This window comes from Falco peregrinus, chromosome 1 (genome assembly GCF_023634155.1).
Source record: "Falco peregrinus isolate bFalPer1 chromosome 1, bFalPer1.pri, whole genome shotgun sequence".
In the NCBI taxonomy this organism is placed as follows: domain Eukaryota; kingdom Metazoa; phylum Chordata; class Aves; order Falconiformes; family Falconidae; genus Falco; species Falco peregrinus.
The window spans coordinates 115,724,777-115,752,281 of NC_073721.1; the positions used below are offsets into that span (position 1 = coordinate 115,724,777).

At 44.0% G+C, this 27,505-nt stretch overlaps 2 protein-coding genes across 4 annotated transcripts in view; both read right to left on the reverse strand.

The window, feature by feature from the left end:
- Positions 1–8,044, reverse strand: part of SHC4 (SHC adaptor protein 4) — a 39,904-nt gene extending 31,860 nt beyond the window's left edge. Inside the window, exon 1 of one of the 3 annotated variants that reach the window (XM_055817012.1) lies at positions 7,988–8,044. In XM_055817012.1, coding sequence (XP_055672987.1) covers positions 7,988–8,029 — 42 coding nt within the window. In that variant the 5' untranslated portion in view covers positions 8,030–8,044. Of the gene's footprint in view, positions 1–1,974; positions 3,442–7,987 lie in introns of those variants that run through there. The other 2 variants (XM_055816999.1, XM_055816990.1) reach the window with 2 other exon arrangements.
- A 3,225-nt stretch (positions 8,045–11,269) lies between these two features.
- Positions 11,270–27,505, reverse strand: part of SECISBP2L (SECIS binding protein 2 like) — a 30,821-nt gene continuing 14,585 nt past the window's right edge. Inside the window, 12 exon segments of the mRNA XM_055809934.1 lie at positions 11,270–15,844; positions 16,800–17,019; positions 17,495–17,649; positions 18,284–18,504; positions 19,168–19,330; positions 20,121–20,253; positions 21,494–21,663; positions 23,333–23,474; positions 23,652–23,819; positions 24,855–24,938; positions 25,461–25,592; positions 27,431–27,505. Coding sequence (XP_055665909.1) covers positions 15,171–15,844; positions 16,800–17,019; positions 17,495–17,649; positions 18,284–18,504; positions 19,168–19,330; positions 20,121–20,253; positions 21,494–21,663; positions 23,333–23,474; positions 23,652–23,819; positions 24,855–24,938; positions 25,461–25,592; positions 27,431–27,505 — 2,337 coding nt within the window. The 3' untranslated portion in view covers positions 11,270–15,170.

Sequence of the window (27,505 nt, forward strand, 5' to 3'; positions counted from 1 at the left end):
CCTCTGCTCTCAGCCCTGGGCCACAACAGAAACCCGGGAAATTCCGCCTGCGCTTCATCTTCTCCTGCCCATGTCAGAAACCGAGTACTTTAAGTGTGCTTCAGGCATCAGCATGTCAGCATCTGAATCTCTATAGGTACCTCAAAGCCTTCATCACGAGTTCCACTGCATTGGGCACTGCTCAAACCGCAGCACACAAGGCAGATCCTGCGCGGCAGGTGCTGGGCAACGCGACGCCATCCACCAGCGCAGGCCCAGCAGCAGGCTGGCCAAAAGCGTAGCACCTGGAGCTGCAGTGGCCCTTGCACTGTCACTGTTAAGTCACACTCTGCACGCTCAGCCATCTATTTTAGCAGCTTGCTGCTGTCAAAACCTCAACTGCTCACTTTAGCATGAGAATTTAAAGGCAAGTAAACAAAAGGGCACGTATCAGCATGATGAAACAGGGCATCCCCTGCCTCTACCTGCTGCACCCCAGGTGAATGCCCTGGGGGCTCCTGCGGCTCCACTCACATCGGCTGCTGCAGTGCTGGGGTACCATCACCTTTCAGCCAACGTCCCATCAATCCAGCTGTGCTACCACTGCTGGATGCCAGGTGGGCATCTCATTCCTGCCTGGGGAAAGGTGAACATGGCTATTTCCCCATGTTGCTTTTCTCCCCTCTGACTTGCCCACTCTCCTGCTGCATTTGCAAAGGGACTGATTGATTTATCTTGGCCTTGCACCTTCCTTTAGACTTTCCTGCTTGTGAAACACCACGTTGGGAGACACAAATTTTGCACAGCTTTTTTACTCTCACATTTCGATACCTCCTGCACACCAAACTGAGAGCTTACAAACACACGCGCGCACCCTCAGCACCCTTGCCTGCAGCCCACCAGAAGGATCAGATGCTGGTTAAGAAACCCTTGTACAGCTTGCTCCTGCAGTCCCCCTCGCATGTCAGGGACAGGCATGACGGCTGCGAGAGCTACAGGAGCCCCTGGCCAGCCCAGCCATTACAGGAGTATTTCTGAAGCAGGTTTAGCCCATTTTCTCTGCCATTCCCCTGTGGTCTGCACTGGCTCCCTCCATGCAAGCAGCAGGCAGTTTTTTCCCAGGAGTGCTTTTGACAGATGAAGCGTAAGCACTTAAATGTGCAGGGTCAGAGGTTCAGAGCGTAAAGAAGGAAGCAAACAGCTAGCAAATGACAGGGTCTGGCCACAGAGATGTAAAGTCCAGAGAGGAAAAGAAAATTAGGAAACTCCCAGGTGTGGCAGGGGTGGAGGGAGTGAAAGCACCGAGGCCAGGAGGCATGGTCCCCTCTCAGCCACTGACTGTTAATTAGAAGACGATACCCACCAACCCCAGTCCACAACATGAAAAATACCCAGGAAGGCTATTTCAGGGTGTCTTCTGAAGAAATAGGCAGGGTTTACTGTACGTCATAGTTACCAAGAAAATCCGACACAGTCCTGTAACATCGAAGGAAGAGGGTGGAATTTGCATCCTGCCCGGTCACCTCCCAGGGCAGGAGGCACAGAGGAGAGGTTCTCCAGGCAGCAGCAGCGGTCCCAGCACCTCTCACACACCCTCCGTGACAAATATGTCAGCAGCACGGGCCAGCATGCACCTAGTCCCTGGGAGCTGCTCCGCGAGGGTTGGGAAGCCCTCTCCATGGGCCTCCTTCTGCCTCCAACACACACTTCAAGCCAAAGCAACCCCTGTTTGAACTGCAGATCAGCTGCACTCCTCAGAGAGTCTAGAGGCAGTCTTTGGGAAAGAGATGTTGTGTTACCTCTGGGAGTGGCTGTGGTCCTTTTAACTCCCTCCATTCGCCACCACAGCCCTACGTATGTCAGGAGACAAGAAATGTACGGGAGAAGTCAGTGGTTTGGGGCACCGACTCTATGAGTGGGAGCATGTAGGTCACCCTGCAGCCACCTGAGCAGTTTGCTTTGTCAGAGAATGGGAACCCTGTGAGAAGTACTCACCCGCACGCCGTAGGTTGCTGCCGGCTCCCCCACGCTTTCACCGCTCTGCGTGAGGCTCCTGTCCTGCCTGCCCGCAGAAGCGGCCCCCTCGGCTCCCCGCACGGTGCAGTCCCCTGCTGGCTTTGGGGTTAGGGCCAGCTTGTCCAGGTCCGGCTGTGGGTAAGAGGCCGACAGGCAGCTGATCTCAGGCGAGGTTGGGCTGCTCGGGATGGTAACGCACTCCGTGAGTTTAACTCGTGGCACCTCTTTCGTTCCCAGACAGAAGCTTTTCAGCCCCGGCAGGTTTGATGGGTTGGCGAGTTTAATGTTAGCCATGCGGGGGATCAGCGTGCACAGCGTGGTGCAGGTGTCCTGTGGCCCCAGGGAGACATCTTCTGTCAGCAAATTAGGTGTCGAAGAGTGGGAAGAGGAGGACGAACCTTTGATATTTAAAGACGTATTTTGCGCACCTTCATCTAGGGATGTTATCGAATCATTCCTGAATCGGCTGTACTTAGCCCTGTGCAGCATCCCTTGATGTCTGAATAACCCTACATACAGGACGTGTCCACCCAGGCTCTGCTGGCTGCGTTCTCTCATAGCCTTGGCAGTGCCGTCACTGGGTACTCTCGCATAAATTGGCTCTTGTAGATAAATTATATGAAAATCAAGCAAGTCACACAATTTTTAAAACCAGAAACCTATCGGATATTGTTGCCGACTCCCTCTTGAGTGGTTTATTTTCCTCAATGGACAAGGCTTAAACCTGCATAGACATCTGGTATTTTGTAAGCAGCAGTAAAAGCAGCATCAACGGTAGAGCAGCTCAAGCTGTGCCGCTACCCAAACCTGCCTGCATCCCTGCCTCAAGCCAGGCAAGAAAGCCCACCTAGCTCCCAAGACTCACAGTCGTGGCATCGTTAACCGCGGAGTCCTGGCTGCGGCAAAAGCTTAAGCATATTCCACACAAAGCAGAGCAAGATCGCGACGAGCTCAAACACGTTTTCAGGCCGGCAGGAACCCCGCGAGGTGCGCAGCTCTCCGCGTTTCCATCGCCGGCTGCCCCGAAGGCGAGAAGCATCCCCACGCTGCCCCCCGCCAGGCACCGCAGCGGTGTCAGGGTCACACCGAACCGCCCCGGCAGCTCCCGGCGCCGGTATCGCTAATTCTGGCTGGAAAGCCCGTCGGCACCGTAATCCAGAAGCAGCTGGATGTGCCTGCGCCCCCGGCGCCGCTTCCCGCAGAGCCGCGGGGCAGCCGCTGCGCAGCGCCCGAGCCGCCCCCGCCGCGCCGGGCCCCGCCGCCGCCGCTTTTATGAATGAAGTTTTTGTGAATGAGGCTCGGCGCGTGCAGGCGGGCAGCGCCGTGAATGGCGCTCGGCGGGCGGCCGCGGCCCGGCGGCCCCCGGGGTGCGCCTTGCAGCCAATCGCCGCCCGCCGCCGGCTCACGCGCCCTCAGCGCGTGGGGAGCGGGGCGGGGGCCGCGGCCGGCGTCCCCCCGGGGCCCCTCTGCCCCCCCGGGGTCCCGGCGTCCCCCCGGGGCCCCCCCCCCGCCGCAGCGCGCGGCCCCGGACCCCACCCCCCCCCGGGCCGCCTCCGCACGGGCAGAGCCGGGGGCTGGGGTTCAGGGGGCGCCGCCGCGCCCCCGGGCTGCCCGCCCGCCACAGCGCGGAGGTCGGGCTTGTCCCAGCGCCCCCGGCCGCGGCCCCGGCAGGGGAGCCCCTCTGGCGCGGCGGGTACCGCGGGCAGCAGTCGGGGCCGCCGGGTTTACCGTGCCCCCGAAAACACCGGTGCTCCCCGCAGGAGCCACCCTCGGTTCCCCGCCGGGCCTCGACGCGCGGGGCGGCGCGGGGGGCGACAGAGCCAGGGGGAGGGGAGGGCGGGCTGGGGGCCCCGAGCGTGCGCTGCCATCCTCCCGGTGGCACCGGGTGGCAGCGGCCTCCCCCCCCGCGGCTCGGTGCTGCCAGGCGGCGGCGGCTGAGGAGGGGCGGCGGGCTGCCTTGCCTGTGGCGGGGGGGGAGAGGGGAAACCACGGGCGGAGGCTCCGCGCAGCCCTTGCGCTGGTTTCTCCGCCGTGCGGAGGCCGGTACTCGGCCTGAAAGGCGCCCCAGTTGCCACAGTGCATCGCGGGGAAAACCCGGGCCAGGCTCTGCTGGCGACAGCGGCGGCTTTTGAAGCCACCCTTTTGGGGAGGTGGCTCACACTGCCCGCAACGTCAAACCCAAAGGCAAAACCTGGACCAGCGGCGAGTTACAGAGTGACTAATTTCTCATGACGCTTTAATGATGGCTTTGAGCACAAAAGGATAGGAAATCTTCAGAAGTGATTAGCAGCACTAGGGGTTGTACGTGAAGCCAGAAACTCTTAGCACAAACGTTTTTCTGTCTTAACTCTTTCATGTCAACACCACACTGGAACACAGCCCCATCACGGCTGGAAGAAGCCATGGTGCCCTCACTGGCGAAGAGAAGGGACCCGGGATGCGCCAGCTGTGCGTATCCTAAAGGGGACAGCAAGGACCAGTATGCTGATGCCCCAGGCTCCTGTCCCAGGTAACCTCCCTGATTCCTCTTTTTACTGCTGCAAAAACCATGCAACCAGACAAAGCAAATCTCTTTCCAGCCAGATCAGCCTTACCGTCCTTCCCACCTCTTCTCTGAGTACACAGCGAGGCAATTCCTGCCTCACAGCAGCCCCTCGCCGCAGATGACGACACCAGGAAAGGGTGGTTTGGTGATTGGGATGCTCCCCCACGCTTTAGCTCCAGTAGGGACCAGTTCATGGCCATGGACTACTTCTGGCCCATGCTGGCCTTCATCTCCTGAGCCCTTCTTCCAGCTCCTCCTTCCTCAGGAGGAAGGCAATCCAAGGAATTCCTTAGCTGTGTGAGGGAGAAAAGGGGCAGGCGGGGCCCTGCAGGAGCTGCAGCCCCCACTGTGTCCTACTGCAGCTGACAGGGCTGGCAGGTGAAAAGGGGTAACAGGACTGGCTTTAAACCTGGCTGGTGAAAGGGAATGTTTTCCAGAAAAATAAGCAATAATGCAACAGCCTGTCCTTCACGAATCACCCAAGAGCTGTGTCTGGAGCCCTGCATGCCACCAGCACCTGCGGCCCCATGGCCAAAGCACTGTTGACCTCCCAGGTGCCGGGGGGCTCAGGGGGGCTTTCCCAGAGAGACGAGGGAGGCTGGTACATTAACCAGCACTCCTGGGCTCACAGGCACCAGCGAGTGTGATTACCGTGTGGGAAGTGAAGAATAGCTGGTGTTTTACAGCACGTTCCAGAGAAAAATGAGATTGCGACAAGCTCTGCTTTCAGCAGCAATCAAGAAATACAAGCTCAAGAGCAGAATCCAGCAAAGAGCGGCATTGTCCAAGGAATAGTAGCCATTGTGGGGAGGGGGCGGAGGGAGAAGAAAAATGCCATGCCTTTGTAAATTAAAAAGCTTTTTTTCTCAAGGCTAAAAACAAGATTTCTGTTTAAGATACTGGGAAATCGGCCTCTAATCAGCACAAAGAACAAAGCTCCTTTAAGCACTGGTGAAACCGAGCCTACAGTCTTGAATGCTGCCTAAAAGGAGCCTGTGTTTCTTGCTCACAGCTTGAGTTCCCTGTTGCCCGCAGTGCTCAGAGCCCGGGGAGCTGCCCTAGCTCACTGCCCACCCACCCGCCCACCGTTGCACTGGCAAGAGACAGGGAAAAGTCCTTTTGCCCCTCACATGGCTGGTGACATGTGACTGTGTGTGCTGCCAAAGGCCACACCGTACGTGTGCTCTCAGGCTACATGGGAATGCCCTTCTGGTGCAGTCGGGAGCTGAAACCTCCCTTCACTATGTTACAAGCCCCCTCGCACCCAGACCCTCCATCACACCCTGTTCACAGCCCCACATGGTCTCTCAACCTCAAATATACTGCATGAAAAACTGATACGAGCAGTCCCCAGTCATGTCATGTCACAGGGAGCAGGAGCTTTAGCAGGCATAACCACATCAATAGGGCAGCACCGTGACATGGGACCCAGCTACAGCCACCTCCAACACCCCTCTAAGAGAGCTGCAGAGAAGGCAGCAGCCACAGCCTTTGCGGCAGGAGCAAGCAGTGCCAGCCCAGAGCCCCAGGAACCCCCGGACACCCTTGGGAGCAACAGAATTTCAGGCTGGGGTTGTGGGATGGCAGCTCTAGCAGGCAGTTAATGCCACCACACCACCCTCTCCTTGCAGCCCAGGGGCCAGGGAAAGCAGACGCCGTGACATGCACATGGTGCTCACTGGCGACAGGAGAGCTCAAGGCAAATTGGGGACCAATTTAGATGAGAGCAGCCAGCTCAGCAGTCTTGCACCAGGAGGGTGTGTGGGCAGCTTGGGGAGCAAAGCTGTTGGCCACCCACAGAGCACATCCAAAAAGCAGTTGCACTCTTGCAGGAGCCCGGAGGAAGGAGGAATCTACTATGCGCTTCTCGCAACCAGCACAACAGAGCTCAGCGCTCCTGTTAGAACACGGAGTAAACAGGGGATTTTTTCCCTTGTATAAATAGCAACAGCAGAGTTAATTCACACTAAAGTGCACTGAGCTCATCTGCCTTCCTTCCTTCCTCATTGATACGCCTGGCTGACGCTGGCAGAAATCAGCAAAGTGTTACAGAACGACAGGAAAACCCCGTAACCTGCAACCTGGTGGCAGGCACCTTTGGGATGCCCTGAAGGACACTTACTTGCACTAGTGAAAGTCATGCACAGCCACTGTTTCATTTCAGTTGAGAAAATTTTATTTTCCCACATACTGAATCATCCTCACTGTTTTATCTCCTATAGGTACCTTTCCCTTGTTCTGCATGAGTTACAACCTGGTGTATTTGACAACTGCAGCCCAACTCCTAATTTTCAGGTGTATCAGAAGGGTTTTGCAAGGACTGAAGACACGGAACCGAGAGCAAATGGGTTTGAGGAGGACAAAGGCAAGGCCTTGGGTACAGAAGCAGTGGGACATTAGACTATCACCGCTTTTCTCCCATTCAACCTCTGAAGGATCCAACAGAGCCAATCCCAGAAAATATGGCCTAGGGTGACTGACAGACAAGTCGCAGTTTTCCTGCTCAGGCACCACGCTGTGTTCTGCTCAGCCCAGTTTAACCATTCACAGCAATGTTGCTTTGTCCAAAGCTGCAGCAGCAAGGCAGCAGAGCCGCACGGGGCTGACGCAACAGAAGGCAGCATTGCTCTGCCTGGGTGCAGGGCGCATCCCTGCAGCTGAGCACCAGTGGGAGGACCCAGCGTCGAATGCAACAGGGCTTAGGTGGATGTACTTCACGTCTGTCCTTTTCACCGCTGCTTTGCCTGGCAGCACCCTCACCTCCTCTTTCAAACACTGCTGGGCTTTGCCTTTTCCACCAGGAGAGCCCTGCAGCATGGGGGAAGAGCAACAAGCTGGAGACTCCTGTGCAAGGGCCCAAAATTCAGAGCCTGAAGGTTGCTCAACAGCCACCACAGACCCATCAGCGCACCTCTGAGGGAAAGCAGTCAAAGATAATCTCACATGTCCCAGGCTATTGACAGCACTTGAGATGAGCGCTGAGCACTGGAGGAGAACACGGTGTGGGGGACCCATGCCACAGCTGTCCTTTCTGCAAGGTGGCTGATGCCAGCCTCTGCAGGCTCAGCAAGGATGTACCGAACACATCAGAGCTGCTGCAAGCTCTCAGAAAACAATGTACTGCCCTAACCACTGCTTTCTGAAAGAAGATCTGCACGCTAAGAGCCCAAAGATCTGTTCAGCAGCACTTGCCGGCCTGACTCAGCCCTGTTAGCAGGGAGGCCAAGTGTCCAAGAGCAAAACTCAGCATCATCTGATGGCTGCTGTATCACAAGGTGCTGAAAGCAACAGCAGATTAAGCATCTAGTGCCTGGCTCTGGCTTTGAGCACAGCCCTGCAGCAGGAGGGGTACAAAGACAAATTTCAGCCTCAAGCAGCCTCAGGCTTCATCTCTGCAGAATAACCCAGCACATCAAAGAAGTTTCAGCATCAGCACTGCAAACTTACTGTCAAGCTCACAAGCTGGAAGCAGTCATGCTTCAGCAGCATCACAGGGCTTGGTATCTATGCATTAGCAGGCAGGGAACCTCCTTTCCTGCAATTCAGCTTAAAGCTGTATTTTTGTAGGGCAATCCACGAGCATATATTTGAAAAGAATAAATCCCACAACACGGTTGGACTCCTCCCAGTATCTCCTTAGCTGCACAGAGGAGACCTGAGGAAACACTGAAGGACATACCCTCACTCAGCATCTCCCGCTTCATCCTTAGATGGTTGCTTTTAACATGGTTGCAGTAAATCAGGAAGGAAACCTTGACATGGGGGCATTTCCGATTGTTTTATTTTTGCTAACTTGCTCTCTTCCTCTACAGTCAATAAACCTCCCCAAGGAAAGCTTTGCAAGAGCTTTTTCCAGTTCTTGCTACCCACGGTTTCTTCTACCAAACATCCTTGCCTTTCCGACGCTCACCTCCTCCAGCTGGTTGATGGCAGAGAGGGCACTTACCTTCCCAACTGCAGCTGGCAAATCCCCAGGAGTCTGAAACAAAACGGTCAGGGGCAGAACCCATCTGAAAATACCTTGCAAGAAGGGCATTACGAGGAGTTCAATGCTCTAAATAACATTTAGGGTTTGTTTTTTTTCCTGAAAGATGTCACCCAACAGGAGAACTTGTGCAATTTTATTTGAAACTGTTGTCCTGGTTTCAGCTGGGAGAGAGTCCATTTCCTTCTTAGCAGCTGGTGCAGCGCTGCGTTTTGGACCTGGTGTGAGAACGATCTTGATAGCACACTGATGTTTTCTTCAGTTGTTGCTTTGTAATGTTTGTATCAAGTCAAGGACTTCTCAGTTTCTCAGACCCTGCCAGCGGGAGGGCTGGAGGGGCACGGGACACCAGGAGGGAGCAGAGCCAGGACAGCTAACCTGAACTAGCGAAGGGGACATTCTGTACCGTAAGACATCACAGTGAGTATATAAAAGCTGGGGAAAGAAGGGGAAACATTGGGCATTATGGCATTAGCATTACTTGGGAAGACAATGTGTGATGGAGCCCTGCTCTCCTGCGGATGGCCCAACACCTGCCTGCCACTGGGAAGCGCTGAATGAATTCCTTGTTTTGCTTTTTGCTTTGCTTGCGGGGTTTTGCTTTACCTGTCAAACCACCTTTACCTCAACCCATGGGTTTTCTCACAGTTACTCTTCCAATCCTCTCCCCCCATCCCTGCGGGGGCAGTGAGCGAGCGGCTGCGTGGGGCTGGGTTACACCATGACAGCTGTACAACATCAGCACCGCCCCCCCCCCCCCCGCCAGGTTCAGAGCAACGATGTTTATCATTGCTTTACCACGCTGCAAGGAATGAATAACCTGCTATGTAGGCACGAAGCCTTCCAGAAGCCCAAAGTTGTTTTAAATTTAGCATGCAGAGAAACTTGCCTTATTAAATACAGAGCGAAGCGCCGCCTGCGCACACAGTGCTGCTGCAGCCTCCAGGGAAGCTGAGCACAAACAGCTGCCACGCAGGTTAACTGTAGGAAACACAGATTACTCCGTGCTCCCTCTCCCATTTCCTTTTGTATAATGGCAACTCTGTTATCAGTGCTATGCGATTACTAAACTCTTCTTTACTCATTAAAGTACTATCCTTGGAAAACACCATGAGCGCGCACTGGGCGGTGTAGATAGCATCCAGATGGACACCCACACACATCCGCCTCAGAGCGCGCTCACCAAGCATCAGTGGAAAACTGTAATTTAACAGCTACGAGCATACCAGGGGCTCGTAGCTGTTGCCAAGAAGTAGATTCCAGCTTATGAGTTAGCACAGTACAAAATGCAGGGAAACCTAAAAGACCCCAAAGGTAAACAGTCTGCAGCTGCACCATTTCCTTCAGGCCTTTTTAAAAGCACTATTGGACCAAAAGAAAAAAAATGTATTTTTAAGAAACTCCCTAATTTTATACACAGTAATCCTAAAAAAAAAAATCTAAAAGCCAATCCGAAGAGCAATCTCTCATTTCACAACTAGTGCACTTTGACTGGGGTCTTTCTGCAAGTTAAAGACAGGCAGATTTGTGAGCATCCAGCCCTGCCTGCACAGGCCTGGTGCCCCGAGGGCCACGTCAGTGCTGCCTGCAGGAGCTCCAACACAGCAAAAGCAGGAGTAAGTTTTTCCTTGGGGTAGTTCTTCTGTGTGCACAGCAATACAAAAAAAAAAAGCAAATAAAAAACCATTTAAAAAAATTGCAGTAGAGGCAAGGAGCTTTCCTCAAGGGCACTGCAAAATGGTTAGTGTTTTTTACTTGGTGAAGAAATGGGGAGGGAGAAGAAAATTCAGTTTGTAAGGCTTTGGGGGGATTTAATTTTCTTGCCATTTCAGTAGCACAACTCACATAGGTGGCACCTACTTTTTTTTGTACTTCCCAAAACTCTTACCAGGTTGAGAAGACTCAGGCAAAACCCAGATGTGAGGAGTAATTTTGACAGCAAGCGACAGCACCTACCAAGTAGTTTGTAACAGAAGCACTTTTAACAGAAGGCAAGTGCAATAGCAGAACTGAAATATGAAGTTAAGGCAAATAAATGAAAAATTCAAAGTTACAGGATGAAGCTGTATCCTTTTTGAATTGCTACAAATATTCTCACATGTGGGAGTTGCAAAACCAGTTAATAACACAGTTAATGACACTGTTACTAGAGCTGTGGAAGTGTGAGCAGTTACCAGTGAGTCACTGGAGAACAGGGGACATGCTGAGAACTTAATGTTATTTTCCAAAGGTGACTTCATGCACCGGTATAACAATAAAGGCATATCAACTTAAATTCTCATACATTAGCAGCATGCAAGAAATCCTGGTTTTCAGAGGTACCTGTGGTTAATCTTGCTCATTTGGTCTTCAGTCAAATGTTATTTCCAACTCAATATCCTGGACCTAGCCGTCATGCTCCATCTCAATGATGATGAGGCAAATACTATACAGAAAAACCTGCTGTTCTTCAGACAACATGGCACCTGGACTCCGTAACATGAAAAACACTCTACTAATCCCGTTTTTCTCTCCAGCGCCTCTGCCAGGGACCATTCAGCCTAGGTGCTGGAGGGGCCCAGCTCCCCGAGCTGGCTGTCCGCCCCAAGCTGGGGCCCAGGGCACCGGCAGCCTCAGGTGAGGGGCCACCACATGGCTTCTCCACCCCGCGGCCAAGTACGCGGTAACACGGACCTTCTCCATTTCCCACAGCGCCAGGGCAGCGCCCTCAAACACAGAGTTGGGAACAATCACTGTAAAAGCCATAAACTTCTACAATCATTTTTATTAGTTATGGAAGAATCCCCACTAGTATTTACATAGTGCAAAAAAGCTGTTATTACTCCAAAAAGTACGGTAGACAGAACAATTATCCTTCATACAGCAAAAAAGAAATGGAACAAACCCCTTCATATTGTATCTCATAATGACTTTTCTACTGCTTTAACCTAAATATTACTATAATTTTTAAGACATTAAAGATTAAACAGCTTTCCTTATTAGAATCTATTTAAAAGTAAAATACACGAACGATTTATGAACATTTAGAAGGTGGGCTGTGCCAACTGGGTTTCTACTTTCAGCGTTATCATTCATTGGCGAGGAAGTTTTGGGTTAGACATTCTCACGTCTCCTTGCGTGTGGCAGGGCGGGTAGAAAACCCACATGACTTGTTTCTATGGCTTGCTTCTGCTGGTTTTTGTTTCGTTAGCAAATTGTCACGTCTTATTTTTAAATGGCTAACATCGAAATTAACTCAATTTCATTAGTTGGCACAACTTCACAGGAAATACCTAATGACAGTTTCAGCAAACAGCAGCTTTTCAAACGGTAATACTTTTTTACATACGTATTTAAAGTAACATCATTAAAATGTAAGCTTGTGTTAAAGAACCGGACAGAATCACATTGTGTAAGCTCCCACCCACCTAAATGAGCATAAAGACACCTCTTATCTTTACCAGAACACCACCAACAAGTGCATTACTGAACATTTTCTATAACGAACTTATAAAACACAGGTCAAAACCCTCTGTCACTGTTTAGCTCCAATCCTACAACTACCTGCACACAACTTAAGCAGATGAAGCAGGCCACCAATTTAAGCCAGTGGAACTAACGCTCTTAAGCATGTGTTAAGCAGGATCAGGTCCCTAACTTTACTCAGACATTGTTACTTGGTCCAACTAAGGACAGAAGTTGTTCAGAATTTTTCCCTTTTACGTATTTGTATTCCCATGTTTTATTATTACTTCGACAGATACACTTAAAGTATTTCTATAAATAGGTTGTATACATAGCCACCTCTATCAGTTTTAAAGATCCCTACCCCTACCACAGATACATCATTTTTGATTTTACCAGATAAATTAAGTGGTGAAGTCATTTCTATAAAGAATGTCTTAGGAAAAGTAGATTTGTTTTCCGAATAATCATTTTCACAACAAAAATATCTATACACCTATAACTACAGAAACACCTTTTCTTGGGGACAGTAACAACCTGTATAATAAACTGCATACTTTTATACTGAAATAGAAATTCAACTACTTTAAAAAAAAATCATCGTATTGTAAAACATTTGTATGCTTTCTTTTTAAATTCTGGTGATAACAGAATCAAAATTACCACAGTGAGATACTCTCCTTAAGTGCTTCAAGTGGCAAGGAACTTCCCTAATTTTAGATGCAAATGGATCACTCCCAAAGGAATTGCAATTTCATTCTCGAAGTTATTGCTCATTCCTCGCTTATCAAAAAGGAAGCACTAAAACCAGTTGCCTTTACCCGGTTTCAGTTTGCTCCTCTCAGGGTGATCTGCCACATTTTAAGAAGAGACTAGTTCCTTATTTGCTGGCAAATTCAGAGATATTAGAAGTGCTATATCACCTTCAAGAACTCTATTAAACCTGTAGCAAAACTGCAGTTAAATAGTGGGCTGAATATTACAAGACTTATTTGATATAAAGATCAGAAAACTTTAAAATGACAGTCCAAGTTCAGAAAAGACATATAAAAAGATGCGCCTTTGATGTTAAATACTTCAAGATCAAAAGTTATTTGAATCACTGGCACTGAAAAAGCAAAAGGAAAAGTTACAAACACCCTTGGTTTTGATGTTTTGGTTAAGTTTTGCCCTCAGTGTATACACTGATCTCCGCTGGTATCGAGACACATGCTTACACATCCAAGGGCAAGTTTTGCTTGTCAGCAGTTCAAACACCTATCATTTCCTAAAGCAAGAACTTTTCCAAAACATACAGACAGTAGAAATCTGCCATATGTACAGTAAAAGGTTTACCATTCAGGAGGCATCATTCCTTAGTCTTTGTTTTCCTATGAAATGCCTGTTCTAACATCTAGGAATATTACATTAAGGAACTACGAACGTGACGGAACAGCCAGTTGTCCTAGCAGCTCTCTATACTGCTTATCTACATAGCATTTGCTATGCCTAGACCTATCAAAGCATTATTTACATAATACATACAGTTTCTGTTATTCTCATTAGCATCCAAAAACCCAGGGGTAGAGGATTCCTAAACCTGGAGTCTCATTTTCCCAGTGCAACTTAAAACGCCAGCATCACTAGTACTATAAGCGTTGGTCCTGTATTAGTAAGCGTGGACTGAACACCTAAGCTACTCATTTCTTGTGGTTTTCAGCCTATCCGGAGGATTGTTATGCATTTTGATACAAGTGAGCAAGAAAAACAAAGTGGAATTAAAAGAAACATACATTTGCTGTAAAAGTGTTATTCATGCGAGTTACTCTTTGGCTACTCCTGTAGTGAAGCTCCTGCTGCTGGCAGTTTCAGTACATCCCTTGCCAACATAAGAGAAAGATGGAAAACAGACTCCTTACATGCACTGTTTAGACATTCATCATCAGTTAATGGATTTTGCTTACAATACTCAGAACAAAATATGGCACAATTCTCTAGCAACATGTACGTTTCAGGGAGGGCATATTGTTGTTTCTTTTATCTCCAAACCACTGAAATACCTCCCCATATTACAGGGCACTTCCTCCTTTCCTGGAATAACTATTTCCTTTTCTACTCTAGAGGTCAACTCCTAAAGCTGCTACAACTTTGAGACCAGACAAAAAGAGGTCACATTTTGAGGAAGAATTGTAAAGATACATCCTGAACTCAACACGAGAGTGGCCAGCATCAAAGCACGAAGAGGAACATGTAGATACGCCGAGCCACCACATCAGACTTGCTGTTATAACATTGCAGAAAGCAAGAATAATCCTTTCTGTAGATTACAATATGCAAAACAGCATTCCTGAGGTAAGTGACAGGAGAAAGAGGAAGTTATCAGTTTACTAGAAGCCCTGGATAGGGACTATAGTTAATGATTGACTGAGTGTGGTTTGGCAGACAGCAACTGTGGAGAGAATAGGGAATTTGTTCTCTTTCCTGTTTGTTTGGTTTTTTAATGCAATTTTTCCACCCTGTAAAAAATACCCCAAAACATTAATTATATCCCTCTGGTTTAAAGTTTTTCTGCAGTCCAAGTTGTTATAGCTTATTGTAACCATGTCAACTATCAGCAGCTTTGTAACGATGCATTCACTGAGACCAGCTAAAAAACCGCATCTACCTTACCATTAGGAACCACGCATAGATTTCTCTACTACTTACTTTCCACTAAGACTGCAAGTGGGGTTTTCTAGCTTTTCTTTAAGGAGAACCAAAATTTTACTTTTATTTCTAGACAGAACTAGAAAGTCATGGCCAAATACACTGATGTGCCTGGCATAACACCCTAACACCCATGTAAAGTGTTGGTAATTTGTTAGTCTTAATCTATGTTATCTGTTTGAAAATGAGCTGAACAGTCACATCTTACGAAAGAATTTTGCTTAAAACTGGTCAGTTACAAGATGCTTCCTTTCACAAAAAATCAAATGAACACTTACTGACAAGTTTTCCACACAGTTTCTAGTCTGGGAAATAGATAGTGAATAAAAGCTAAGCTAGTCTTTAAATCAAAGAAGTAACAGACAGCTACAAAAATATTGTTGTGAATTAAATACACACATTAAATGTTTACCAGTGCAAAATGTTGAGATGAAGCATATGAAATAATGGCTGCAACCTTTACAACAGTTAGTTTTAATAGAATTTCTAGAAAGTTCCTGAGTTCCTGCTTATTTTTTACGGCATATAGATTGACTCCGTGTGTTCTTTATTCAAAGAACTACAGATGGTGGGTTTATGTTGAGTGTTACTTGCGTGCTTATCGTTTGTCCATTCCTCACCATCAGTGACTGGATCAGCCTGTTCCGAAGTCTCTGTTTCTTCCTCTTCGCTTTGTTCTGCGTTGTCTTCTTCAGCACCACTAAGGGTCTTCCCAAGCTGAAGAGTCTCCATAGTTCTCTGGGTCTCTGAAACCCAAGATTCAATTCTGCTATTAAGCTGAACCTCTACAGAAATTGGTTCGTGGGCATAATCCTCATCATCATCATCTTCCTCCTCCTCCTCCTCTTCTAGCATCCCTGGTACGAGAGTACTGGTAGTACTGGTCATGGAGGAATTCAAAAGATCTCGGCAGCTGCCATCCAGTGAGCCTGTTTCTGTACTCTGCTGTGAGGCCCATTCCAGATTGTCATCTGGTTTTGCCTCATCTTTGTCACCTGGTGTGGATTTTCCATGATTTGTTGTTGAGGTAGTACCAGTTGTAGCCAGAGGTGGTTGTTTATTAAGAGTGGCTTTTTCAATTTGACCATTACCAGCTTTTTCTGATACTGCAGTCTTAGACGAGGATTCTCTCTCATTTTCAGAAGTTTCTAACCCATCAGATGTTTCCACCATATTTCTCCAGTTTGTTTCTACAAGTTTCAAAAGAAGTTTAAGCAGGAAACATTAATTCTTTCCATATAAAAAAAATTATTTTCCTGAACATCCTAGAATTGTTTAAATAGCAACAGGAACTAATAATTTTAATACTATTCGATCCTTGCTAGAAAGGTTTTCATCAGAAAAACAGGGGGAAGAAGAGAGAGACAACAGGAAGAGCTGTGAATAACTTTGTTTTTTACAGTATCCTAAACCAGACATTACAAAAGTTGAAAGTTTGCACACAGTTCCCTGTGGAAGTACCAAATGGAACAGTGAGTGTAATCGAAGAGTTACTCTCAAGTATAAATTACATACTGTGGCAATTCTCTGCTTTAAGTCATCTGCTAAAGGTTTTTTTTGAAAAACTTTTAATAAATGAAGTGTAAGACACCACAGAAGCAGTAACTAAACCCAAGAAAGTATTCTTAATTCACCGTAAGAAAAAAGTCTTTTAACTTCAAACAAGCACTCTCCCTTTTATCCTCTCTGTCATCTAGCCTTAATAAATAAATTTGCCTTCTGTTCACACTAGAAGCATTCACTGCCATCTCAAGTTTCAGAATTTAGGCTGCATGTCCTATCTTCAGAGACCTCAATAGTTTAGTTCCTACCCTCTGTCATTAGTTCTTCCTCAACCATACAATCAGTTCAGTGTTTGGTACCAGTTCTGTACCGTTTAGTAAAACTGGAGAAGCCACCTCCACTAATGTGAATTAGGTAACTAACGCTTCTGAGGATTAGAAATTAAAATTATTGTTCATGATGTAGTTCAGGGAAAAGAGTGACTTACAAAACTACCTGAAGACACACCTATTTTCTCTTACCCCTGAAAATTGTAGAATACTGTAAACTGATGAAATTTTATAATTTTAGCTACGTTTTGCAATAAGAAGCATTTGGGAAGTTTCAGCTTCCAGTTAAAAAGTGAGTTTTAAACACACTTACCATATTCTTTCTCGTTCACTTCAGATATGGGTTCAGAAATAACGCTACAGAATGAGATAGCACTTGCTGCAGAGGGGTTACGAGAATGACCCATATGATGGGGTGCTTTCTTGACATTCTTCAGAGCTTCTTCTGCCTGTTCCTGTTCCATTGCAGCCACCATATCTCTGTATGCTTTTCTGGCCTCTTCAGTCAGTGATACCAGCTTATTAAATAGGTCCTAAGTATGAAGGCAGTTTTTATGATCAGAAGTTCTCACTAATAATGTCCACTCTACATTACTTTTTTTAGTCAAAGGTATGCCACATCATGAGCTTTAAGCTTATTAACACCAAATACCTTTACTTCAACTAAAAACTAGTTCTTCTCTATATTAAGTAAAAATAAAGACACCGCTCCATGTTTACACAACTCTGAGGAAATGTACTTAAAGATAATGTTTTTTGTATACTCTTAAGCCTTCCTGAGAATTACAGATTGCTTTTAAGTCTATTTGAAAGCTACAGAGATGTTGCAACCGAAGGGTTTCAACCTAGTTTCTCAGTTCTGTCACCACTAACTTTCAAAGAAAAATACACTATAATATAGACCAGGTCAGGGCCATTATCAAATGCGTATTAGCTGGGTGTGTGCTCCACGCCAAACAAGGAACATAATTGTTTACTCCAGCCATTTATGTGAGGGGACTTACTCACCTCAGCACCTGAGTAGTTGAAGATACCCACGACACTAACAGGAACCAGCTTGTTCACACAACGACCAAGAGCTTTACGGCCAAGAGCAAAGACAAAAGGAATTTCTTGTTCCCGTGCCATGGCTATTACATTGTATAGAGCCTCATCTAGTCCACCTTGAAGAAACCAATTTCAAACAGATATCTAGTCAGTAAAAGTCCTAGTGTGGTGCAATACACCTATCCCATTTTAACTGCCATTAGTCAGTAAAACCTCGACATACATGATCACCAGCTACTTTGTCCTACAGGATAACAAACTATACATTTCAAGTATAGTGATGGAGTATAGATCAAGGTGATATTCTGTATTAGTCTTGCACACAAATTAAACCAGATTTTTTCACAGCTCTTTTCTTAATCAGAGCTTTGGTCTTCTCATATCTCAGGAAACGTCTGTTTACATTTCTGGTTGTGGCAAAATGTGTCGGTTAGCTAACCAACCAATTCATGGCCCTCTTAAGGAATCCTCCTTAAGGGGACCCAGAGCTCAGGACTCTAGGTGTATCAAAGACCGAATAGAATACAACTGAAGTCTACTCTATGTGTCATAATATCTATTTTTCTTTAAGCTCTTCTCCCCTCATGAGTTTCTTCCAGAATCAACTGTGTGACTGCCACTCCACATTCATTCTCTCCTACTCCACTCTGGAATTGTTACACATAGTAACAAAAAGTGCTTCTAACCTTGCTAACCAGCACAAGAAAACTGTAACCAGTTAAGTGCACCACTTGTTTTTACCATTTATACCTTTTGACTGGATTTTTTCACAGTTGGGAGATATGATTACACACTTTATCTTGTTTAGCTTCATATGCTTTGTAACCTCACGCAACCCCATAACAAGTCTCCTCCTTGCTTTAGCTCTCATGGGATCCTTTTGATAAATCCGTTCCTGGAAGCTGACAAGCTCTTGCAACAGGAGTGTCACACATTCATCTATTTCTTTACTTAGAACTTGGTTACAGTATCTGTCAATTGAAAAAACATCAAATATTAGCATAAAACATCATCAATACTATTTCACCAAGCCTTTTTTCTTACCAAATAAACATAATTTTACTTCTGCAGAATAGTTATTAAAGTTATAGAAAGGATTTCAAAAGACTGTACACTGTAAGTTAAAAATAAATCCTGAAAACATTTATATTTCCAGTAATATCCCTTACTTCAAGTAGTCAGTCAAAAAGAATATTAAAATACCAAAAAAATACTCCAAGAGGTGCCACAAGCAACTACTCTTCCCCTTAATTTGGTACTCTATAAAGATACATTAATAAAAAAGCAGCAATGTATTAAGACTGACTATTACAGTACTTTAAGCATTCGTAAGTATGCCTTCCCTTCCCATCCAAAGCGTATATAGCCCTCCTTTAAAATAATTATTTTTTAGAAAATACTTCCACCCAGCTTATTTGTTGCAGTTCAAAGCACGTGCCTGTACATATATACTTAAACACACACAGAACAACATGTCTATGGCAAAAAGTAGTACTTGCAGGAACTTCTGTTGATAGAAGGGTGGATTATGTTCACTAAGCTCCTTTTAAGTCTACTAAACCTACCCACACTTCAAAAATGAGGGTGACTGAAATGCAAGCCTTGAGTCTATATCAATAATGCAAAACTCTTACTCTCTGAATCTCTTGCTGTGAATTTTGGTTATCGCAGAAGATGCCATTGGACTGCCTATTCCAGAACTCGCAGGTGAACCTTGTGAAACCGGGGTCATGCAGTACGGAGAATTCTGACTTGCTGGTGAAAGTGAAGTATCACTAGGCATACTTAGTCCAGTTTCTGAAAGACAATTTTTAAACACTACAAAATACATTTTCAAGTAAAAGAAACATCACACTTCTTATGTATTGCTTCCTCTTCCCCAGAGAGGTAGCTGAGAGGGGGAGAAAACACAACAGGCACACAGCCAGTATTCTGCATGGGCTGGGTAAACAAGCAATATATGAATAGTTACTTAAAAATAGCCAAAGCTTAGTTTGGGAAGTGGATAGAACAGAAGGGATAACCTGCCTAAATGCTACAAGTACTTCTCTACTATTTAGAGAGAAATATTTAACTAACTTCTCCCCCTGCCACCCCCTACATCAGACATTGAATATTCTTTGGCATTTCCTAGTCGCTCAGAGCTGTTGTTGCAAATACAGTCCAGATGTCGCAGTTGATTGACAAGGGTGTTCAACAAACTGGAAAACCTTACTTACAGTTTGCAACTTCTATACTTGAAAAAATTTCAGTATGTTCATCATTAAAAAGCATTGTAATCAACATGGCATGGTTGACAGCAGGCTGCATTTTCTCCACATATCAGAAATGCTGTCAGCTCTTGACGTGTTGGGAACACCCACTCGAAAGAAAGGAATTAAAAGGCTGTATGGGGATTATGTACTTAGAGCCCATACTGCACTGAGCCTTCCACAGCTGAGACACAGACAAGATTTTATAAGACTGTTCTAATTTCTAGTATTTCATAATATTAAAATAAGTTAAAAAGAGAAAGACAAAATAATAAAATAAGCAGATGAGTCCAGTCATGGGGAGGAGGGAAAGGGGACCAGAGATAGAAACTAACCTTCTTGAGAGGTCAGCTCCTGTGACTGATCAGCAGTCAAGTTTATATGAACCTCCTTCTGTTCATCAGACACCAAAAGGCTATGGTCAGCTGATAAACGGCCTTTCTTCTCTTCTCTCTCTTTCAAAATAATCTAGGAACAAAATCAACAGCTATCAGCACCTGAAAATTAAGAGATACCTGAAAAGAAAACATCTCTTTCACTGAACATAACACAAAATAAAGTCAACCAGGTTGTTTTGAACCTTCCTACTCATGCCAGGGTAAGACCCCCTGAAATAATTTCAGTTTCCTCTTTGATCACAAACAGTATTTCATTCCAGCATTTTACAGATGGTATACTCAATACTCTCATACTGGTACAAAAATAGTGCTTTCAACAGTTTACTTTCACAACTTCTTTCTGATACATAACACTCATTAACAATTCCTCATACCTACCCCTGTAAAAAAACCAAACACACACCTTATGCAAGAATACTAGTCATCTTTGTGAAGCACCACAACAGATAGAATCCTTTCTATAAAAGAAAGCGCAAAGCACATGGCCACAGATATATTGGTATTACTATGATAAAAAATACCACCACCACAAAACCACTGACAACGAAGAATTTACAAAACTTTTCTGAACGGGTAGGTGTGAGATTCTCTGACTCCAGTAGATCATGGGCAGTCAAAAAAAATAATAAACTCCGGGTGTGGTGGGGATGAAGTAACTTAGCCAAAGCCAACCTTTGTACACACACCTTTACCAGATTCTAACTGTCAGTATTATTAAAGTGATCTTGCCAAGAAATGTGGTGCATAAGTACAGGTGACTTTCACTTTTTTTTTTTTTAAGTCTTTCACACTTTTTTAGGGTTAGCTTCTTTGTATCTTACATTCTGATTTCTGTACATACTGTATTCTACGTGTACATACCTACTTCATGTATGCATGTATATAGACATACATACAACCAATTATTTCTAAAATTTACTCAATTAAAATTTGTGGATTTACTTCAAGTTCTATACCCATCTCTAAAAAAAAAGTGGGAAAATTTAAGGTTAGCATGCTACACTGCACTACAAATTAGGATTCAATAAGAAAAAGCTATGCAAGCTTTCCCATAGTGTTTATAGTTAAAAAGTCCTTGCAATCTGTACCGAGATAGATTTGTATCACCGTCAACTAATTATAGGGGTATAAAAGTTCCATTTCATGCCTGGATCCAAAGGACAAGACATCAGTGTAACAGGAACTAGAGGCCCAAATTCTCGACTCCCTCACGCTATGCTTATGGCCACTAGTCCTCAAGTAAGAAAAGAGCAGGTTTTACTCTTGAAGTATCAGCGTGGGTCCAGACATTCCAGGGTTGATATGTTTACCTTTTTAAGTGCTGTAGGGCGTTTCAGTTTTGCAATCTCTCTTTCTTTTCCTCTTTTCACTTTTGGGGCAGTTGAGTCCAAAGGATTAAGGCAACCCATAGACGGCTGTCCCTTTGTTAAGGACTTTCTGTTGGCAGATTCTTTGGTATGAAAGGGAGCAGCACTGCCAACTAAATACAGAAAAAGTATTAGCTTCACCAAAAGACATGTCAGCTTTATTTCAACAGCGTTTTCAGAATTTCCACTAATGAATTCTTAAAGTACATTTTCCTTCCTTGGAAAAAAGCAGGTCATAATGACAGGAAAAATACGTCATCAGATATTGTTGCTTCCAGATGGTTTTAAGCTTTCTTCAACTTAGCCTCGTGTTTTAGGAAGCCATGGATTCCAGGGAAGCAATTACTTCAATACTGGTAAGGGATCTCTCTCAAAAGATTACACGTAGTTTTATTAGTAAGATAATAACAATAAGGTAAGTTGCAAATGTTTATCCAAACATTGATTTCTAGTTGTCGAAGACTTGCTTAGTTGACAGGACAAAAAACAGATGAGAGTGCAGCATGTAGCTGAAGTATATCTTCTGTAAGAAAGAATAACACAAATGCGGTCTCCCATGGAAATACAAACTGTTCTTTGCTAAGCTTTGTTTGATATAACCTTGCCAACTTGAAATAATGTTTGAACACGGTTGAAACTCAAAGCAGGTAAACGAAGCAAGACACAAGATGGAAAATGGTAACTATGTACACAACTATGGCCTCTAGGCTACATACTACTACTCAGGAATGAGATTCATGGGTTACAATAGATAATGACAAAAACTTCAAATCTGTATTCAGCAGCAAGTGTTAAAAACACGAATTTAAACATTGAGAAAGAAATAAGAGAACAAAAAAGCTTAATTAAGCCATAGCGTAGATTCATGACAGACCTACAACTTAATATTCTGTGCATGTCTGATCTTCCTTATTTTCAAAAGGATACAGTAGAACTACAAGAAGGTACACAGAAAGTAATATGGATTATCAGAAAAGACACAATTCCACAATGGAGTAGCTCAATAGACTAGGACTCTTCAGACTAGAGATAGAGATGATAGACCTCTAAGAATCATAAAGGAAGAGAAGAGGGAATGATTGCTTAGTCTCTTTATAATACAAAAGCTGTGAAAGCTCAGAAAATGATGAGTGGGGCACAACCCCTCTCCCTGACCCCTACCGCCGAAAAACAGTAGAAAGAAAAGCTTCCCCACACAGCGTGTAGTAAGGTTAGAATTCACTGCCATTGGACCTTATGGACAGTAAAAGCATGTGACAGAAGCAATGGATAGTTTAAGAAACAAATTCGGTTTGGGAAAGCCTTGGATCAGGAAACCCCGGACTATTATCAATAGAAGAAGTAGGCAGAATATCCTGGGAGAAGCACCTCTCTGTATCAGTCAGAGGTATCCTCTCTAAAATGCTTTCAAAGAAAATTCTGTAATATCTGTAGCAGATGTTTGGTTTGCTCCAGTACAGTTTTTTTGCTCCAGTACAGTTTTTTTCCCCACATATCCATTTCAGCACTGAATTACTCTCAAGACATAAATCCCGAGTTTAGAATAGTAGGTTTTTTTAGAGAAGTTTGTCCTCAGTTCTACAAGGACCTTCACCACCGCACACTGCGGCTCAGAAGAAGCTAGCACAGGGGAATTTTTCAAGAAAAGCATTAAGAAAGTCTTCCCAGGTTTTTATTATGTTTACATGGAAAAACTAAAGCTTGGTATTTAAGATGCTCAGATCCATCACATTTATATCCTCACAAAATGCATTTAGCAATAGTCAAGCAGACTAGAAATACCTGTGTATGAGAGGGGCCTGGTGTTGGTGATCTGACGAGCTTTCATTGCTTGCTGCTGCTTTTCAAGAGCTGCTAACATGTCACCCAAGTCCAACTGAACAGGGGTCTTGCTCTTCTTTCCAGCCGCTTTTGATAAAGCCTCCTGTAACATGAGTAACACATGCTGATAAATAAAAAGAAATAGTGCCTGCAAAACATTTTTTACAAAGAGATTCTTGCTATTATAGAATAAAAAGGAGCAACAGCCAACTGATACTCCTCTTTACGAACTACTGGGGGCAGACAGGGAGGGGGCAGGAAGGGATATGGTGTTACACACCTGAAGTTTTTTCTGTTCCATGCTTATCTCTGAATACTCTTGAGCTGTTGCAAGTGCTGCTGCCAAGGCCTTCTTCTTCTGACTTTTTGCACGCTTTGGTACAGAGGTTGTAATGGGAATTGGAGTTTGGACTATATTGATTGGAGAATTCTCTGGTAAGTCATCCAACTAGGATTTTAAACGAAACAAGAAACACCATACAGTTAAAGGCCTTTCTCTCAAGACCATAGGAAATGTGGCACTACAGAAACCAAGTGAACCATGGCTTTGGTCATTAGTATGACATCCTAATCAAGTACAGCTACAGCTAGATGAATCATTAAGTTAATAAAACTAGAAACTTATGTATATTTCATTTGTGTATGGGGAAATTATATTTATTTCCAGTTATGCCTTTAGAAGATTTTCCACTCCGATTGCCAAGTAAGGGAATTCTCCACCCTGTAAAGATTTCATATAGGACTTGACCCTCCTGGAAAGCACCCGATTAGATTAAGTAGTCTACATGTATAATTCTGCAACAAAATATTTTAAGTAGATCAGGTATTAAAGGGGCATCTTTCCAACAACTGTTTCTTCAGCCCATATAAAGTTTAGTTTATTCTGAAATGAAAACTAACTACAAAAACTAGGTATTTCAAAAAATTGACAGTATCATTACATATTTGCAGATTTGACAAGAAGTATCTGCATCAAAGCATCAGTCTGAATGTGTGCTCTGAGTCTAAAATAACCACCAGAATGTAGTTTAAGTATTAATACAAAGAAAGCCTGATAATCCTCAAAACTAATTGTAATCTCAAAAATCCTATTGCATCTGCTGTTCACCCAAAATTTAGCATGCAACTTCAAAAAGTTGAAAACTCATGAAAAACCATCATTGTGATGAAGAAGTTGAGTTACACTCGATGATCCTTATGGGTCCCTTTCAACTTGGGATATTCTATGATATTAAGTGTCTATTGTATGTATCTTACAGTCTCACTGTTAACAATCCAATTAGCACACAAAAATCCAGCAGCCTTTTTTAAGATAGGTTCTCTGCAACACTTATGTTAATTGGCATCCAAAATTGGTAATGCAGATACAATGTAGTGATTGTGATTTCTTAGGGTAAGTATTGTGGCAGAGTTTCATAAAAAGTTACATAAATCAAGTAGTCTCAAAACAACGTAAAAACGCTTTGCAAAAGAAAGTACTTACTACTTTGGGTGCAATCTTTTGCTGGATGTTACTGCTTTTGCTGCTGCCATTGTCACTATTTAGCTCTGGAAATTCATCTTCATCCTAAACACACAAATTAGAAATTAAGAGAATGGAACCAAGTCACATGTCAAGCAATTGAAATGGCTGAAGCTAGAAGAACAAACTGAATCCTGAAGTCCCACATAAGCTAGAAAGGCTTAGAAGTGACAAAACCAGAAAATGATGCAAAATTAACAAAGCATTTTTGTATCCAAATAACCTTTCTCAAAAAAAGAAAAATTTATTAATGTTTTGTACAAGAGAAATCCAATTCCAATTAGGGGAGGAAGAAAGACAAACCACAGAACACAGGAATTTTTATTTGCAAGTGAACAGAAAGAGTTAAGTGAAAGTTGCTGATCTGTAAATCACAGAGTTCTGAATTCTTACACTTTCCACAACACTCAAATACAAGTCTCTGTATGTACATGATGAAAGCATCATATAACTACATTAGTGCACTGTATTGTACACCTCTTCCAGTCAAGATGTTTTGCAACTTCCCCCTGTTGAGAACATCACTTATTTGATGACAATGCAGAAACAGTTTTTATACAACACTACCTCAAAATACAGAGGTTCAGGGCTCTGCTCTGTTCTGCTTGTCTGGTTTGTAGTTGGAGGTTTTTCAAGTCGTTTCTGCAAATTCTGCCTTCTTTCTGAAGATGTGCTGTGGTCTCTGCACCTGAAACCGGACTGCAAAATAATTAACGTCATTGGCATTTTGCCATTTCAATTTTTCCAAGATGCATATACACACATGTAAGCCATTCTTATGTATACTCACTAGCAATTAAGAAGGTACACTTTTTATGGAATTAGATTTAATAAGCTGTGCTTTGGTGTTTTGAGGTTTTTTTGTGGAGGTTTTGGGAATTTTTTTTGGTTGGTTTGGTTTTCTTATAAAACCTGCACAAGATTATTCTACACAGAATATCTGTAGATAGTCACCCCCACCCACCTCAAGCCAAATGCCACATATCTCTATACGTTTAACTCCAAGTTTTTATTATAAAATAAATAGGGTCTTTTTGGACAAACATGAAGGAAGTAAAGAGTTGCTGGTGACTACGTAACTCAGACATGAAACGTGAGGAACTGTCTGTAACTACGATAAATCAAATGAACTTTCTCCCGCTACATAATTGTTCTGCGTGCAATTGTTGCCTTTTCAACGTGTGTTTTATGACTGTGCACAGACACACAGTTCTCTAAGAACCAGAGACCTCAGTACAGTGGTATAAACGTTCTTCTGTTTATTACATGAAAGATTGATGGAAACCCACGTGCAAGACTGGTTGGCTGAAAGCAAAGCATGATTTGAATCTGAAATTCCTCATCTCTCATACTAATTTATTTCTCAAGAAAATTTCCTACTAGACCTGGTACATATTTATTTTCAAAAGAAAATAGTTTCTAGGACAATTCTGCCTTAAGGTACAGTGAATTTGGCTGAGGAAATCTCATTTAAAACTCTTTGTGCCAGCTTTGTTTTTAAGCATCTACAAATTCTTCCCAATTTCGAGTCTAAACTGGGACTGGATGAAAGGAATTCTGGTTCTTCCTACTCTCCCAGTGCCATAAACCACAAATAGTGGCTTCTAAAAGCCTCAGATTTGACTACGGTTATAAAAAGATTCAGAACTGCTACACTGCCAGATACAAGCATCAATGAGCTTCTTTATATAATAAACCCACAGGTACCAAAAATGGGAAGATTCAAGACAGATTAACAGTTCCATCTAAAAAAACCTAAACAGGCCAAGCTAGCTTACATGTATTTGTGCATACAGGCACGTCTACGATAAAGTTCCCACTTCAAGCTCAGCTATTCTTGTATGCAATAACTGAATTCAAGCAAAACCTACATTTAAGCAAAGGCAGATGTTTCAGCCTTCTCTGTCCCGCTTGGTACCCCTCCCCCCACAATAAAACCAGTCTATCCAAACTAGGAAGGCCACATTCTCCTCACATACTCACAAAAATCCCATCCCACTTAAGTTTCACAGAAACATATTCTTCACATTTTTGCATAAAAATTTTAATTCACTTAATAAAAATGGTTGCAATATGGTATGCTAATATAAATCTTAAAAAAGAAAGTTTCAAAGAAAACAGGTGTGAGAAGACAGGATTCTAGTTCAGCATCGCATCAGAATCTTTCTTTAGAAAGTTTGAGGGTTTTTTTATTCTGAAGCACGAATGGGTCAAAAACTGAACTAACTTTTCTATACCCACACTGTCTTCATTTCACCAGTTACTTTATATATGCAATGTTCTTCCTAGGAAGATACATATAAAGAACAGGCTACAGGCAGAGGATTGCCAAGTACATGAATATGAATATATACGTGCACATCTGGTATAGCTCTAGCTCAAGAAACATACACGGTAAGATGTGCAGCAGAACTCTTGAGTTTCTACAGTTTTCATTCACCATTTTTACTATGTTAATTATCAATCCATTTAGAATTCCTTATTTTCACATTACAAGAAAAACAAAATATTTAAATTTAGAACCATTACTAACATACCTGTGAACTATTTCTTTGCTCAGCTTGTCTTCCACCTCTAGAAAACATCTGAGTTTTTTCAATCCAAGGTTTTTT